Raw genomic sequence first — 15,417 nt, 5'->3', positions numbered from 1 at the left:
TGTGAGGTACCAAGAGAATTAAGAGAGAATGATTTATTTACAGAAGATGAGTGCATGGAAGATGTAATATTTGGATGCATTTTAATGCAATAAATCAGTCGCAATCAGAATGTCAGTACAAGTGACTCAACTGACTCAAGTGACCCAAGTAAACCGGATCACATTACTGAGTGACTCAGATTAACCCGAGTCCATAAAATCAACCGAATTTACCACCACTATAAATACTCCGCTGTTTGAGTAGCGCAGTGGGCAGCGCGCACGCTCTTCAGCCTTAGGGCGAAACTAAAGTAACACAAGCAGGGCCGTTACCCCCCCCCCCCAGCTCAGGTAAACACCTGGCTACCACGCCTTCCGCCAACCCGCCAGCTCAGGGTGTTCCTTATTTCCAGTTCTGAAAGTTGGCAACCCTACCTTGCAGTGTTGCCACGCGTTGCCAGTGACAGACAGCACGTCTCAAGACGCTAGCTAATCATTACACAGAGTAGGGCCGATGTTAGCCAATCACATAGCAGAGAAGGCGGGGTGTAAATGAACACGCGCGAGCGCTCAGCCCTTTCTCCATCGAACGTTCCAGAAGCTATAGTGGCCATTTTGAATAAACCTTGGAAGAACAAAGAGACGGACGTTATCACTCGGTAATAAAGCTTTGTATTTTAGTTAGAAAGTTGCAATTTCGACGATTTTATATTCGAAGACAAAACTTTGACACGGTAAGAACGCTTATGTAGTTGTAATTTATATTTAGTGTAACATTTTATACTATTTCCGTCGAGGGTTTTGCTGACGCAATCTGGTTTACACAACTAGCGAGCGAGACTAGCGGGCCTCGTTTTAATTCTGGCAACAAAGCGCTGCGACAGGAATGGTGCCTTTTAAAGGTTTAATATTAGCTGTACATTTAAACCAATAACAACAAATACTATTGTCAAACCAAATTGTTTGGATAATGCATTTAATTTGAACGTTGTTTTTGTGAAGAGAACAATGTAAGTACAAAGCAGAGGCTCTAGCTTGGGTGGGACAGATCTTGAGAGGATATGTGTGTCATATATATATATATAGCGAATCTTGGAACAGTATATAAAAAATATATAGTATTTAGTATATAGTATGTGTCAACCAAATATGCTCATGGGCAAAAACATGTGTAGTAAAACATGCAGCCTTGTTTGTCGGGGAAAAATGTTAATTTGTATGTTATCGTTTATATGTATATTTTTTCTTTCACCTGAACTTTAGACTTTTGCTTATCTGTGATTTGTATCAGAAATAAAAACCTGGACCTGTAATTTAACTCTAAACTTTTACTGAATCTCAGAGCTGCATCTGCAATTTGTCAGATATTGCCATGAATTTTTTATATAATAACTATATAATTATATAATAACTTATGTCATATCTATTGGAAAATTACAGCATAAAAATAAAGTATTTCAGGTAGCTATAATCAATTACTAATATGTATATATATATATTAGTAATTGATTATAGCTACCTGAAATACTTTATTTTTATGCTGTCATTATTATATAATTATACGATTCCCTATATACATATAAACGATAACATACAAATTAACATTTTCCCCCCACAAACAAGGCTGCATGTTTTACTACACATGTTTTTGCCCATGAGCATATTTGGTTGACACATACTATATACTAAATACTATATATTTTTTATATACTGTTCCAAGATTCGTTTTATCCAGTAATGGTCTGCGCTGCCACCCTGTGGTCAAACATAACATAGATCTCCTTAGTGGTTTACCTCACTAATGATCATGCAAATGTCACTATTTCGTGTTGCTTTCACTAGTCAAAAAGCTAATGTCATGCAAATGTAATACTGTGTGCATGTTTTAGAATGAACACACAGTATTATGTGAAAACATTTAAACTTTACACTAAGCTTGTCTACAGAAATGTCTTAATTGAATTAAGTGCATTGACATTTTATTAATGTATTGGTTCTGTGACTTCTCCTTTCCAGATGAGGCAGCGATTAAGCATTAGTCGCTCTCCGGCTGGTAGAGATTACAGCTGCGAAGAAAAAAAATACAGTCGGAAGCGCCATAGGCGAGAGTCACACAGCAGTGAACGGGAGAACAAACACAGAAAGTATCCCAATCACAGGAGAAGCACTGAAGGGTAAACCTGACTCTCATACATCTTGCTCAACTCAATGTCATGCTAAAAAGTTAAAATGTTTTGTTGAACCTACGGAAAGTGTTTATAATCTAGACTGTGTTTTGCACTGCAAAGATTTGCAATGTCTGGTTTATGGGATTACCGTTAGTGAACCTGTGTTGGATCATTTTGGTTTATGGATTACACTCACATCTTTAGATGGTGTCTGAACTAATAAAAGCTGTATGATGTTACTGGTTATGAGCCACTGAAAATGTACACAATATGACTTATCAATCCTTGTGAAAGTGTTTATTAGATGTCATCCTAATTTGTGACTAGAATTTGTGGTAAACCATATGGAATGTGTTTTTAATGTATTGTCATTTTGTAGAATAGTGTACTGCTATGAAAAACAACTCTTAAATCTTCTGGAGGAAATTCTGAACTGGGGTTGAGGTGTTTTTGCCTCTTGTTTGTTAGAATATGCTATAGTAGTCCATTTGAGTTGGCACATTGGATGATTAAAGACTTGCTTTTCTATCAAACAGCCTAATCAGATTTTGTAATTAGTAACTCTTACACAGAATATTGACTATGTTTGCAGTCGTGTTACTTATTGGATTTTATTTACTTTCACAGTACTGTGCATTAATCTAGTTGTTAAACAACAATTTTTTTTGTGTTTGTTAGACATTACCTGGAGAACCGAAGTCTAAACAAGAAGCTTGAGACGAAAGTTGTGGATATGGGGCATGATGAGGAGAGCCATGTGAGTGTCTCTAGGGACCGGGAAAAGCAGCATATTTATCGACGGAATCGTGACCGGGACTGGCATCACTACAGCAAATCATCTGGGTACAGCGGCCACAGCAGCCGGCATGGACGAAGACGCAGTCGTAGTCGTTCACGCCACCGCCGCTCTCGCTCGGTATGAATAGCATCTAGCTTCCTTACATCACTACACCTTAGTTATTGTGATAATTACGGCATTCTTTATTTCATTGTTTAGTTTAATGGTTAAATACTATGGTTTAAAAAAATACAGTATTTCAGAAAATCAGATTCATTCAAGAAATGTCTGTGGGTGGGGCAAATCAAAGCTGAGTTAAATTGTCGGTTATTTTGTATAATGTCAATGATGTCTACTTGAATACTTTTAAAAAGTATCCTGTCTGAAAATGTGTTGCCATTGTTTTTCTTCTGTAACACACACTATGTGGTGGCCCCCGTGTGTATCTCTGTTGCGGGCTGAATTTGCGTTGGCTGTTCCCTGTGGCCGGGCCTGGCTGCTGCGCTATCTGAATGGGCTGAATCGCTTCCCCGTTCTTCCCTCGCTGAATGAATGAATGCCGTGTTCTGGTCCCCCTCCGATTCTCACGGATTAATGATGGGGGTGATGCTGATGGTGGTCCGAATCTCCAGAGGAGCCATCGCAGGAAAAGATCCAGAAGTGTTGAGGATGATGATGAGGGGCACCTGATCTATCACAGTGGAGACATACTCAGGGCGAGATGTATAGAATATATACTTTTTTGTTTACCTTCTGTATCTCTATATTGCATTTTGTCCCTTTTAAATGACTTGTAGTGATTAGGATATTTTTGGGACATGATTAATTCAGCACTGCAAAGGGAAAAGTCATAGACTTTATTCAGCACTGCAAAAGAAAAAGTTATAGACTGTCAGTATAATCTTATCTATTAGTTTAGAATTTTTTATGCCATATTTATTGATTTGTAGAATTCATGTTTCATTAAGTTTAGATATAGATTAATTCAGTTATGTCTGTTTGCTGAACACATCTGAATATTCAATGCCTCTAACTTTTCTTTTTTTACACCCTAGATGAGATTGTGTGCACACTAGGAGAGGGAGCGTTTGGTAAAGTTGTTGAATGCATTGATCATAAAAAGTAAGTCTTACTACTTAACATGTAAAGTTTTTTTTCTAGTTATGCTCATCATGTTTTATTAATTTATTAATTACTCTTATTGCAATTTTTTCGTATTCTGTTTCTTCTGCTGCAGTCGACGTGCTCGCGTTGCACTAAAGATCATTAAAAACATTGATCGCTATCGAGATGCAGCAATGTCTGAGGTTGAGGTCCTGGAACATGTGAACACTCTTGATCCTGACAGAAAATAGTACGTGTATTTTCATACCTTTTGCTTTTAATCAATAACATTTAGTGTTGATTGTGATGTGGTGCGGTGTCTTTTTCAAATATAAACAGAATCTGGCTGATGTAGCTTTTTCTGAGGGAAAAAAAAACCTCCCAAATCGGTAATTTTGTTCTGCTTCACAGTATAAAGTAATGGAACTACCAGCAACACTGCTCTTTTACAGTATAATGGATTTTATACTTGATAACAAAAGCTACTTAGAGATGTAAATATTTTTTTTTCTTTTCCAGCTCCTGTGTGTGTATGCTTGACTGGTTCGATCACCATGGTCATGTTTGTATTGCATTTGAGCTGCTTGGCTTGAGCACATTTGACTTCCTTAAAGAGAACAACTTCCAGCCCTTCCCAGTTGACCAAATCAGACACATGGCTTATCAGATCATCAAAGCTATTAAATGTAAGTACTGTGTCTGATAGTACTTTAAACAGCTACTTCCCTAGTTAGTTTAATAAATTGTAGGTGTTAATCCTGAGTGGTTTTATTATGTATTTATAAGTGTTTGTTTTTTCTTTAGTCTTGCACCAGAACAAGCTGACACACACTGACCTGAAGCCTGAGAACATCCTGTTTATTGATTCAGAGTACAATCTCAAATACAACTCAAAAATGGTGTGTACAGAATAGAATTGTTTTACCCTGTTTAAAAATCGCTAAGGGTTTAAACTAACCATTTTTGTGGTTCATGTTGTAGAAGCGTGATGAAAGAACTGTAAAGAAACCAGATGTAAAAGTGGTCGATTTTGGAAATGCCACATACGATCATGAGCATCACACCACTGTGGTTTCCACACGCCACTACAGAGCACCTGAAGTCATTTTAGGTAAGGAGGTTTAAAGCTGTGGTTTTACTTGTGCGATATTTGTGGTTTGGTGATTTTTAAGCAAAAGAACAGTCAAAGTTATGTGTTATAACACGACTGTGATAAGCCACCCACCTGCCTCCAAATCACGTCTGATATGTTATTTGATATATCATACGACCTTGGGTGTTCTATTGCTTTTATTTAACAGTTTTTATCAAATTAAGAGACAAATCAAGAAAGCCCTAGCTGTTGTATAAACATTTATGGCCACTAGATGGCAACCACAGCTAATATCTATCTAGTCAGGATTCGGGGCTTGTTTTGAATTCATGGACACCACTAAACGGTATCTTGAGTGGTATTGTCACACCAGCAGTGTTCTTATATTTTTGGTGTGTATGCTTGCAAACAGAGCTTGGTTGGGATCATTCCTGTGACGTATGGAGTGCGGGTTGCATTCTTATTGAATATTACCTTGGCTCAACCCTTTTCCAGGTAAGTGTTCACATAGTGAAGATACAGTATGTAAGTAATGTGCACATGTGATCTGAGTTATTTTTTAAATCTTTTTAATTGTGTTCAATTTTTAATCATTCCGATGTAAAATCTTTCAGACCCATGACAGTAAAGAACATCTGGCCATGATGGAAAGAGTCCTGGGTCCCATACCAACCAACATGCTCCAGAAAACAAGGTAAGTTTATTATACATATGCATTTGCAGGTAGTTGGTACTTGATGTAGGGATGCTTTGTACATTTGTTACTTGTATTTCAGGACAGACATTTGATTACAGCTGTTGCTTTTGCAATTTTCACAGGAAGCGGCGATACGTTCGTCGTGATAAACTGGACTGGGACCTGAACTCCTCAGGGGCGAGATACGTTCGTAAACACTGCAAGCCTCTCAGGGTAAGAAATCATGTCTATTCCTGTGCTTTTAGTCTGATCTGTAGTGGTCAGTAGTTGTATGCTTTTGACATCTAGTTCCACCTAAATAAATGAGCTAGAAGTGTTTCACCATGCAGTTAACAAATTTGCTTTTTGTAAGTATGCAACCAAATTGAGTCTTGAAACTATTTAAATGGTATATTGCACTGCAATGGTTAATTGTTTGGTTAACACCAGCTTCATTTTGCTGTTTAATAAGTCAGTGTTCTGTAAAATGCACCTGTATCATTAAAACTAACCTATTCCAACATATAACCATTAAGTGAGACGCCTGCCTCATTTTAGTTGGGTTATGCATGTCCCCGCTAACAAACTCCTTGTCCAGTCTGACAGATAATAGTGCTAAGTAGCAGTCCTTAACAAAAAAAATAAAAATATGTAATTGGCCAAATAGAAACGAGAAATAAGAACAAAACACTGATCATACCGTAAATGTCAGTCACATGTATAAAGTGGTGTAAAACTCAAACAGAATAAATAAAAAAGTAATAATAATACTGTGCAATTGCAGTAAATAAGCTGTAAATGAGGGAGACACAACATAGACAGGTGGACTAATGACCTGATTTGCATATTACATATGTGATATAATTCTTCCCTTTGTATCCTTAAATTTTTCATGTGTAAGCTTGGCTTAAAAATGTGTTTAATTTGTTTTACTTTGCCTTTTTTTTTTTTTAAATAACTGATTATGTAGTGGTGTACTGTTAATTATTAAATCTGAATGCCCCTATTTCTCAGTGCCAATACCAGCAGTCATAATGTTTGGCTAGATTTGTATATTTGTTGAACATATCGTTCATCAAGTTTTAATGTCTCTCTTCACCCTCCTCCCTGAACAGAGCTACATCTCATCTAAGAGTCTTGATCACGAGGATCTTTTTGATCTTATCGAGAAGATGCTGGACTATGACGTGACCAAGCGAATCACTCTGGATGAGGCCATCAAACACCACTTTTTTGATCCAATTAGGAAAGGTCATTAATGAAATGCACCTGAATTATCTGATCTTTTTCTCTCTAAGAGAGGTTGCATTAAGGTGACTGCATCAGTCCCACTCAAGTCTAGTACTGTGTTTATATCCATCCTCTGATTTGTAATTTATTTGTGACTTGTAGCTTGTGTTCTATTTTACATGATCTTTGAAATGTGAAAGGGAGAGGGATGTTAGCTATGGCTGTGAAGTAAATCTGTGTGTGTGTAGATCTGTAGTATAATAACATTGGTTGTATTTCTGTAGTAATCTCCTTTTTTCAATAAAAATTTTTATTTGCAGTTTGTTTTTTTTGTAATTTCTGGCTTGCAGAGGTTTAAAGTTTGCAGCAGTTTTCTCTTATAGGCACTTGGTGGCAGCAGAGCAGGAGTTTTAAAACTTTACTTAGAACTTAATTATGCAAAATGATTTCATTACGAAAAAATGCTTTTCAGCCCTACTTGAAAATTGCTTCAGTTAATGTACATGATTCCACGATAAAGATACCCAGCAAAAATGTGATCTTTGTTTCAAGGTGTAAATAACTGCTGACCAAAGAGAACACAAACTCACTTCACATTTACCAACAAACATCTACACAACTCCCAAGAGTGTTAGGATGAGTCAAACGTGGAACTTTTGTGGAAGACGTGAGTCCTATTACATCTGGCATAAAGCTAACAATGCATTCCACCATAAGCCTGTCATACCAACAGTTGTGTTATGCAGCACAGAATTGAAAATGCACAAGCAAGACCATCTCTAATGGCTCAAAAGAAACGAAGGTTAGAGGTTTTAGTGAAGCCCTGAAGTTTCATGAAGATGCTGTGGCAAGACTAAACATGTTCCAAAGCAGTTTTATACTTGAAAATCTTTTAATATAACTGAATTGAAACAAATCTCTTCAGAGCAGTGTTAAAGACTTTTTGCCAAGTTATCCTGAATGTCTGATTGTAGTTAACTTAGCCAGCGACCTTCCTAGCCATGGTCCAGTCTACCATTGTGTCTAAACCCATTCTGTGGATACTATAATGCTTACTTTATTAATTAAAGACTTTTGGAGAAGATTTACATTTTTTCAATTTTAATAAACCGTTTTATCTTGGTCAGGGTCATGGCCGGTCTGCTTCCACCTGGGAGATACTGGGCACAAGGCAGGAATACTCTGGACAGGGCTACAATCCATCACAGTGCTTTGGACATCCTGCTCAGATATAGCCAATCATGTCTGTAGTTAGAAAGCACTGCTGAGATTGTATGGTAGGCTAGCATAATAGTGTGGCACCACCCGAATGCTAGATGGAAGATCAGATGATTGTTTGCTAGTTAATTGGCAACAATAACCTCCAAAAATGTTATAGGGTAAAAGAGGTAAGACAGTACAGGTAAGATTACTCTTAGAGGCAACACTATGAAGAAGGTGTGTACCGTACCTGAAAGTTAAGTTAGTGCCAAAACAACAAATTTGGTTGAACACGCATCTTGCTAGAGGCTCAAAAGTGTTAGAGCTATTAAAAGTAAGAACAGGTAAGGGTCATCATATTAAAGGTAATATTAAATATAACCAACCAGCTGAAAATTTTAATTGCTTATTGTTTTTTTCCCTCCTAAACTGTATACATATTTAAATTGTTCCTACTTTTACAATAGCTTAAAACTTCAGATGAATGTGATAATGTTGACAGATGTTATTCATTGAAAACATTGAAGTTTTTGACTGGCAGTGAGTGCGGTGTTGAGCTACAGCCAATGCTAACACAAGATACGAGTGATGGGAAACCCGGGAGAGGAGTTGTATAAATGGCAATCGGATGTCGGTCAGATGCTGAAAACCATAGAAAACCACAGTCCAAGTGCTTTAGTAGTAATTTAATTCAGATTATTAGCTACAATAAAGTGGTTTAAAACCCAGAACCACAGGGTGCTTTGTTGGTGCAGTGGTGTAACGTACTAGGATGAATCCACCATGTTGGACCACTGAATCTGAGCTTGAGGTAAGGTCGGTCAGACAGGGTCTCTCCCTGCTGCTGGTGCGGGCGCCTGTGAGTTGGACTGAAAGAGGGTGTTTCATGGAGCTTAGTGTGGCTCTGTATGCAGTATGACGAATTGGGTGCAGGAATCCAAGACTGGCAGGTCATAAGAAGCCGCCACAGATTGGACGTGTTTTGGAGGGGGCTTGTTGGTGATCCAGCTCTTTTTGGTCAGATCAGGGGTTGTGCAAGCAGCAGCGAATTCACAATCCGGAAATGGAAATTACTAGATTGGGAGATAAATCTAGAACAAACACATAACCTCAAAGTGTTAGGAAGGCCACGTCAAAGCCCATATCTCCATCCAGTCGAGAATGTGTGTCGACTTGAAAAATGCTGTTCACCATCAGTTTTCATTAAATATGCCAAAGTTCGAGATTTTGTTTCCCAAAAGGAATGGGCAAGATAACAGAAACCAGATGTGCAAAGCTTATATGCCAGAAGGTATATTACTTATAACTGTAATTGAGGCCAAAGGTGGTTGGCCCAAATATTGACTCAGAGTCGACTTGACTCAGGTATGCAGCCAACAAACGTCTGTTTTGTTTTTTGTTGGATTAACTGGCTTGTTTCACAATCAAATATTTAAACTTCTGGTTGGTGGCCACCAAAGAAAAGACAATGACAGAAACACACTCTGGACAAGCCATCAATCCATCAAACAGCACCACACTTTTATAATTTCACTCAGTGCAGGAGGCAGGAAACCAGAGGTCAAATTTGAAGCCAGGTTCCCAGTACCATGCTGATGTTCAACATCCACTCTACCGCCATTAATTTATGTTTACTAATAGCGACATCCTGGTCAGGGTTGGATTGGATCCAGCACCATTCTGAAAAAAAAAAAAAGAATTCACCTTGAACTTTGGATGATATTTGGGTTTCTGCATTAATTATATGGACTCTACAAGAAATCGGAATGGGGTCCTGTGTTACCTGGTAACAGAACATGATCAGCAAGTCCTTAACTTCTGTATGTTGTGAGGTTGATTGTACTACGCTATACTGTAACTTTGTATGCACAGCCACGATTCTTGACTATTTGCACATTTACTCCATTACTTCAGTATTTAAATGAACTGCAATTTAACCCACAAGAGCTTTTTAGTTGGTGTGTAGCAGATACCACAGTCTTTATATCTTTTGGCATCAATAAGTCTTGGCCACTCAACTACCTGTTGGCGGTTAGTAGTTTGTCCCTCCACAGATGTTGGTGGGTACTGCCTTTGAGTAACACTTGCTTTTTTTTAAAGGCCATAGTGATTTGGCCTTTTTCAAAGTCACTTACATCTTTATTTATTATTTATTTCTTTTTTTCTATTTATTTATGCATTTTCTCCCCTTTTTTCTCCCAATTTAGCATAGTCAATTTGTCTTCCGCTGCTGTGGATCCCTGATTGCGTTTGAGGAGGGGATATTGCTGCTCATGTGCCTTCCGACATGTGCGCAGTCCTAGCGGACCCATTCTTCACGCCCAGGCGCCTTGGTCTGCTAACCAGTGTCCTTGCACAGAGTTTGAAGACCCCACCCACTTGGTCCGGTCATTTCCCCACCCAGCAGGCACTGCCAATTGTGCTCACTTGTTGGTGCCCAACCGACCGGTAGCAGAGCCGAAATTCGTACTGGGATGAATATCCCGCTGTGCCCCCTGGGCGCCTCACTTATGTCTTTGTGCTGCCCAATTCTGTTGCAATCAACACATGTACTATGAGTAACTACCATCACTACCATCTATCAACATTTAATGTATCCCTGATTATGACATGCACATCTTGGGGAGTGGTTCTGATATATGCTCCTTTCCCTCTGATTTTTCCCCTTTTAACTCCCAAACTAGTCATTTCTAATTCCCAATTATGAATCTGCTGCCGCTGGCACACCCCCGATCTGATCAAGGAGAGCTGGATCACCACATGCCCTATACGACATGTGTCCAGTCTGCAGCAGCTTTTTATCATCTGCAAGTGTTGGGTTCCCGCATCAGAGCCATATTGTGTACAGAGAGCCATTCTAGGCTTCATGTGACTCTCCCCTCTCACGCAGGCACCTGAACCAGTCCCGGAGATCGCATATCGCAGCAGCAGTGGGAAGGTACCCCGTCTGACCTTCCCTCCCTCAAACAAGTTGTGTTTGTGAGGATGCCCACCCAGGTCAGTGGCTCTAGTGTGCTAGTGTGTTAGACCTCTGTGTCACTAAATAATGGTATGACTTCAAGCCAGTAATGTCAAAAGCAGTATGCATGGAGGGCTTTGAGGAGCAAAGATGGGCAGAGGATCTCCAGTTTGTCAAAAAATGTGTGAAAAAAGTATTGAAATGTTTAAAAACAATGTTTATTGGTAAAGGGTTTGCATATTTCATTATCTACAGTGCATGATATCATTCAACAAGGAATCTCGAGGAAGTTCAGTGCATAAAGGGCAAGATGCAAGCCTAAGCTGAACACCTGTGATCTGCGATCCCTCAGACGGCACTGCATCAAGAACCGCCACTCAACAATAGCTGATATAACCACATGGGTAAGGGATTAGTTTGGCAAACCTTTGTCAAGCACTACAATACAGAGTTACATGCACAAATGCACTTAAAACTTTACTGTGCAAAAAAGAAGCCTTATGTTAACCATGTCCAGAAGCAGCATCAAGTTCTCTGGACTTGTAGGCATCTGGGATGGACCATACACCGTGGAAACCTGTACTGTGGTCAGATGAATCAGTATTTCAGATCGTTCAAATGGTTGCTGTGTGCTCCGAACCAAAAACTAAATGAACCATCCAGACTGTTATCAGCAACAAATCCAAAAGCCAGGGTCTGTCAGGGTATGGGATTTTTTCAGTGCCCTTGGCAAAGGTAAGTTACACTTTTGTGATGGCAGCATTAATGCAGAAAATACACTAAAATTCAAGAGCAACAAGACAATGCAAAACCACATTCTGCACACAATACAAAGGCATGGCTGCAGAATAAGAGGCTACTGGGACTGGACTGGCCTGCCTGCAGTACTGACCTGTCCCCTTTTGAGAATGTGTGAAGAATTCTGAAACAAAAAATGTGACAACAACCCTGTACTCTTGCACACCTTATCACGTTTGCAGAAAAAATAACACCTAAAACACTTCATCGCTTGGTATCCTCGGTGGCAAAACGTCTTTTAAGTGTTGTGAGAAGGTATGACAACATTACAAAGTGGTAACTGCTTTACCTTCCCAACTTTTTTGGAATTTGTTGCAGTACTGAAATACAGGAATGCATATATATTAACAAATGAAATAAAGTTAACCAGACAAAACATGAAATATCTTGGGATCATACTGTCTGCATTAATATAAAAGTCAAAGTAAATGTAAGAAACACTGCGTTTTTCACACTGTCCCAACTTTTTCTGATTTTGAGTTGTACACAAGTCAGATTGATATACACCGATCAGCCATAACATTAAAACCACCTCCTTGTTTCTACACTCACTGTCCATTTTATCAGCTCCACTTACCATATAGGAGCACTTTGTACTTTTACAATTACTGACTGTAGTCCATCTGTTTCTCTACATATCTTTTTAGCCTGCTTTCACCCTGTTCTTCAGTGGTTAGGACCCCCACAGGACCACCACAGAGCTGGTATTATTTAGATGGTGGATCATTCTCAGCACTGCAGTGACACTGACATGGTGGTGGTGTGTTAGTGTGTGTTGTGCTGGTATGAGTGGATCAGACACAGCAGCGCTGCTGGAGTTTTTAAATACCGTGTCCACTCACTGTCCACTCTACTCCTACCTAGTTGGTCCACCTTGTAGATGTAAAGTCAGAGATGATCGCTCATCTATTGATGCTGTTTGAGTTGGTCATCTTCTAGATCTTCAGCAGTGGTCACAGGATGCTGCCCATGGGGCGCTGTTGGCTGGATATACAGTGGGGTCAAAAAGTATTTAGTCAGCCACTGATTGTGCAAGTTCTCCTACTTAGAAAGATGAGAGAGGTCTGTAATTTTCATCATAGGTACACTTCAACTATGAGAGACAAAATGAGAAAAAAAATTCCAGGAAATCACATTGTAGGATTTTTAAAGAATTTATTTGTAAATTATGGTGGAAAATAAGTATTTGGTCAATAACAAACAAGCAAGATTTCTGGCTCTCACAGACCTGTAACTTCTTCTTTAAGAAGCTCTTCTGTCCTCCACTCATTACCTGTATCAATGGCACCGGTTTGACATCGTTATCTGTATAAAAGACACCTGTCCACAGCCTCAAACAGTCAGACTCCAAACTCAACCATGGCCAAGACCAAAGAGCTGTCGAAGGACACCAGGAAGAAAATTGTAGACCTGCACCAGGCTGGGAAGAGTGAATCTACAATAGGCAAGCAGGTTGGTGTGAATAAATCAACTGTGGGAGCAATTGTAAGAAAATGGAAGACATACAAGACCATTGATAATCTCCCTCGATCCCGTGGGGTCAAAATGATCATGAGAACGGTGAGCAAAATATCCCAGAACTACACGGAGGGACCTGATGAATGACCTGCAGAGAGCTGGGGCCAAAGTAACAAGGCTACCATCAGTAACACACTACGCCGAGAGGGACTCAAATCCTGCAGTGCCAGGCGTGTCCCCCTGCTTAAGCCAGTACATGTCCAGGCCCGTCTGAAGTTTGCCAGAGAGCATATGGATGATCCAGAAGAGGATTGGGAGAATATCATGTGGTCAGATGAAACCAAAATGGAACTTTTTGGTAAAAACTCAACTCGTCGTGTTTGGAGGAAGAAGAATGCTGAGTTGCATCCCAAGAACACCATACCTACTGTGAAGCATGGGGGTGGAAACATCATGCTTTGGGGCTGTTTTTCTGCAAAGGGGACAGGGCGACTGATCCGTGTTAAGGGAAGAATGAACGGGGCCATGTATCGTGAGATTTTAAGCCAAAACCTCCTTCCATCAGTGAGAGCATTGAAGATGGAACGTGGCTGGGTCTTCCAGCATGACAATGATCCCAAACACCCCGCTCGGGCAATGAAGGAGTGGCTCCGTAAAAAGCATTTCAAGGTCCTGCAGTGGCCTAGCCAGTCTCCAGACCTCAACCCCATAGAAAATTTGTGGAGTCCGTGTTGCCCAGAGACAGTCCCAAAACATCACTGCTCTAGAGGAGATCTGCATGGAGGAATGGGCCAAAATACCAGCTACAGTGTGTGCAAACCTGGTGAAGACTTACAGGAAACGTTTGACCTCTGTCATTGCCAACAAAGGTTATGTTACAAAGTATTGAGTTGAACTTTTGTTATTGACCAAATACTTATTTTCCACCATAATTTACAAATAAAATCTTAAAAAATCCTACAATGTGATTTCCTGGATTTTTTTCTCTCATTTTGTCTCTCATAGTTGAAGTGTACCTATGATGAAAATTACAGACCTCTCTCATCTTTCTAAGTAGGAGAACCTGCACAATCAGTGGCTGACTAAATACTTTTTGGCCCCACTGTATTTGGTTGGTGGACTATTCTCAGTCCAGCAGTGACAGTGAGGTGTTTAAAAACTCCATCAGCATTGCTGTGTCTGATCCACTCATACCAGCACAACACACACCAACACACCACCACCATGTCAGTGTTACTGCAGTGCTGAGAATGATCCACCACCCAAATAATACCTACTCTGTGGTGGTGCTGTGGGAGTCCTGACCATTGAAGAACAGCATGAAAGGGGGCTAACAAAGCATGCAGAGAAACAGATGGACTACAGTCAGTAATTGTAGAACTACAAAATGCCTCTATATGGTAAGTGGAGCTGATAAAATGGACAGTGAGTGTAGAAACAAGGAGGTGGTTTTAATGTTATGGCTGATCGGTGTAGTTTGGTAGACACATCAAGGGGCAAGGTGGCTCAGTTGATAGTACTGGTGCCTCACAGCGAGAAGGTCCTATCCCCAGATGGTGCGATACGGGTCCTTTCTGTGTGGATTTTGCATGTTCTCCCGTGTCTGCGTGGGTTTCCTCCAGGAGCTCCGGTTTCCTCCCACGGTCCAAAGACATGCAAGTGAGGTGAATTGGAGATATAAAATGGTCCATGACTGTGATTGACGTTAAACTTGTGAACTGTGAATGAATTAGTACCGTTTCTGTCATGAATGTAACCAAAGTGTAAAACATGACGTTAAAATCCTAATAAATAATTAAATAGACACATCAAAGAAACATACAATTGAAATAAATGATAATTTTATGTGCATTTAGTCTGATGGTATATACTATTTAAAATCGCACTTGATAAACCCTTCTACAGTGCACACACACGCACGCGCGGAAACACACACACACACACACACACACACACACGCGTGTGCAGTTTCCA

At 39.8% G+C, this 15,417-nt stretch overlaps 1 protein-coding gene across 2 annotated transcripts; it reads left to right on the top strand.

Annotated features, from left to right (window-relative positions):
• Positions 1 to 597: 597 nt before the first annotated feature.
• Positions 598 to 7,347, top strand: clk4a (CDC-like kinase 4a). 2 transcript variants are annotated; one of them, XM_063000564.1, is made up of 13 exons: positions 598 to 713; positions 1,996 to 2,153; positions 2,826 to 3,063; positions 3,558 to 3,648; positions 3,981 to 4,047; positions 4,163 to 4,279; positions 4,549 to 4,715; positions 4,834 to 4,928; positions 5,011 to 5,140; positions 5,535 to 5,617; positions 5,737 to 5,816; positions 5,942 to 6,032; positions 6,914 to 7,347. In XM_063000564.1, exons 2-13 carry the CDS (start codon positions 1,996 to 1,998, stop codon positions 7,055 to 7,057), a joined length of 1,461 nt encoding a protein of 486 aa, XP_062856634.1. In that variant the 5' UTR covers positions 598 to 713; the 3' UTR covers positions 7,058 to 7,347. The 2 variants fall into 2 exon arrangements, with proteins under 2 accessions (XP_062856634.1, XP_062856635.1); XM_063000565.1 differs by lacking the exons at positions 598 to 713; positions 1,996 to 2,153; positions 3,558 to 3,648 and having other exon boundaries at positions 3,045 to 3,063.
• The last annotated feature ends 8,070 nt before the right edge of the window (positions 7,348 to 15,417 follow it).

This window comes from Trichomycterus rosablanca, chromosome 8 (assembly GCF_030014385.1).
Source record: "Trichomycterus rosablanca isolate fTriRos1 chromosome 8, fTriRos1.hap1, whole genome shotgun sequence".
Classification (NCBI taxonomy): Eukaryota; Metazoa; Chordata; class Actinopteri; order Siluriformes; family Trichomycteridae; genus Trichomycterus; species Trichomycterus rosablanca.
Note: the sequence above shows the minus strand (reverse complement) of the source record. Positions and strands in the feature narration are given on the sequence as shown.

Excerpts from the sequence above, each read along its gene's own strand:
- clk4a (XM_063000564.1), top strand. The coding sequence starts at position 1,996 with ATGAGGCAGCGATTAAGCATTAGTCGCTCTCCGGCTGGTAGAGATTAC. Across the intron at positions 4,929-5,010 it reads TCAAATACAACTCAAAAATG|AAGCGTGATGAAAGAACTGT; the intron begins GTGTGTACAGAA and ends TTCATGTTGTAG. Across the intron at positions 5,817-5,941 it reads AACATGCTCCAGAAAACAAG|GAAGCGGCGATACGTTCGTC; the intron begins GTAAGTTTATTA and ends CAATTTTCACAG.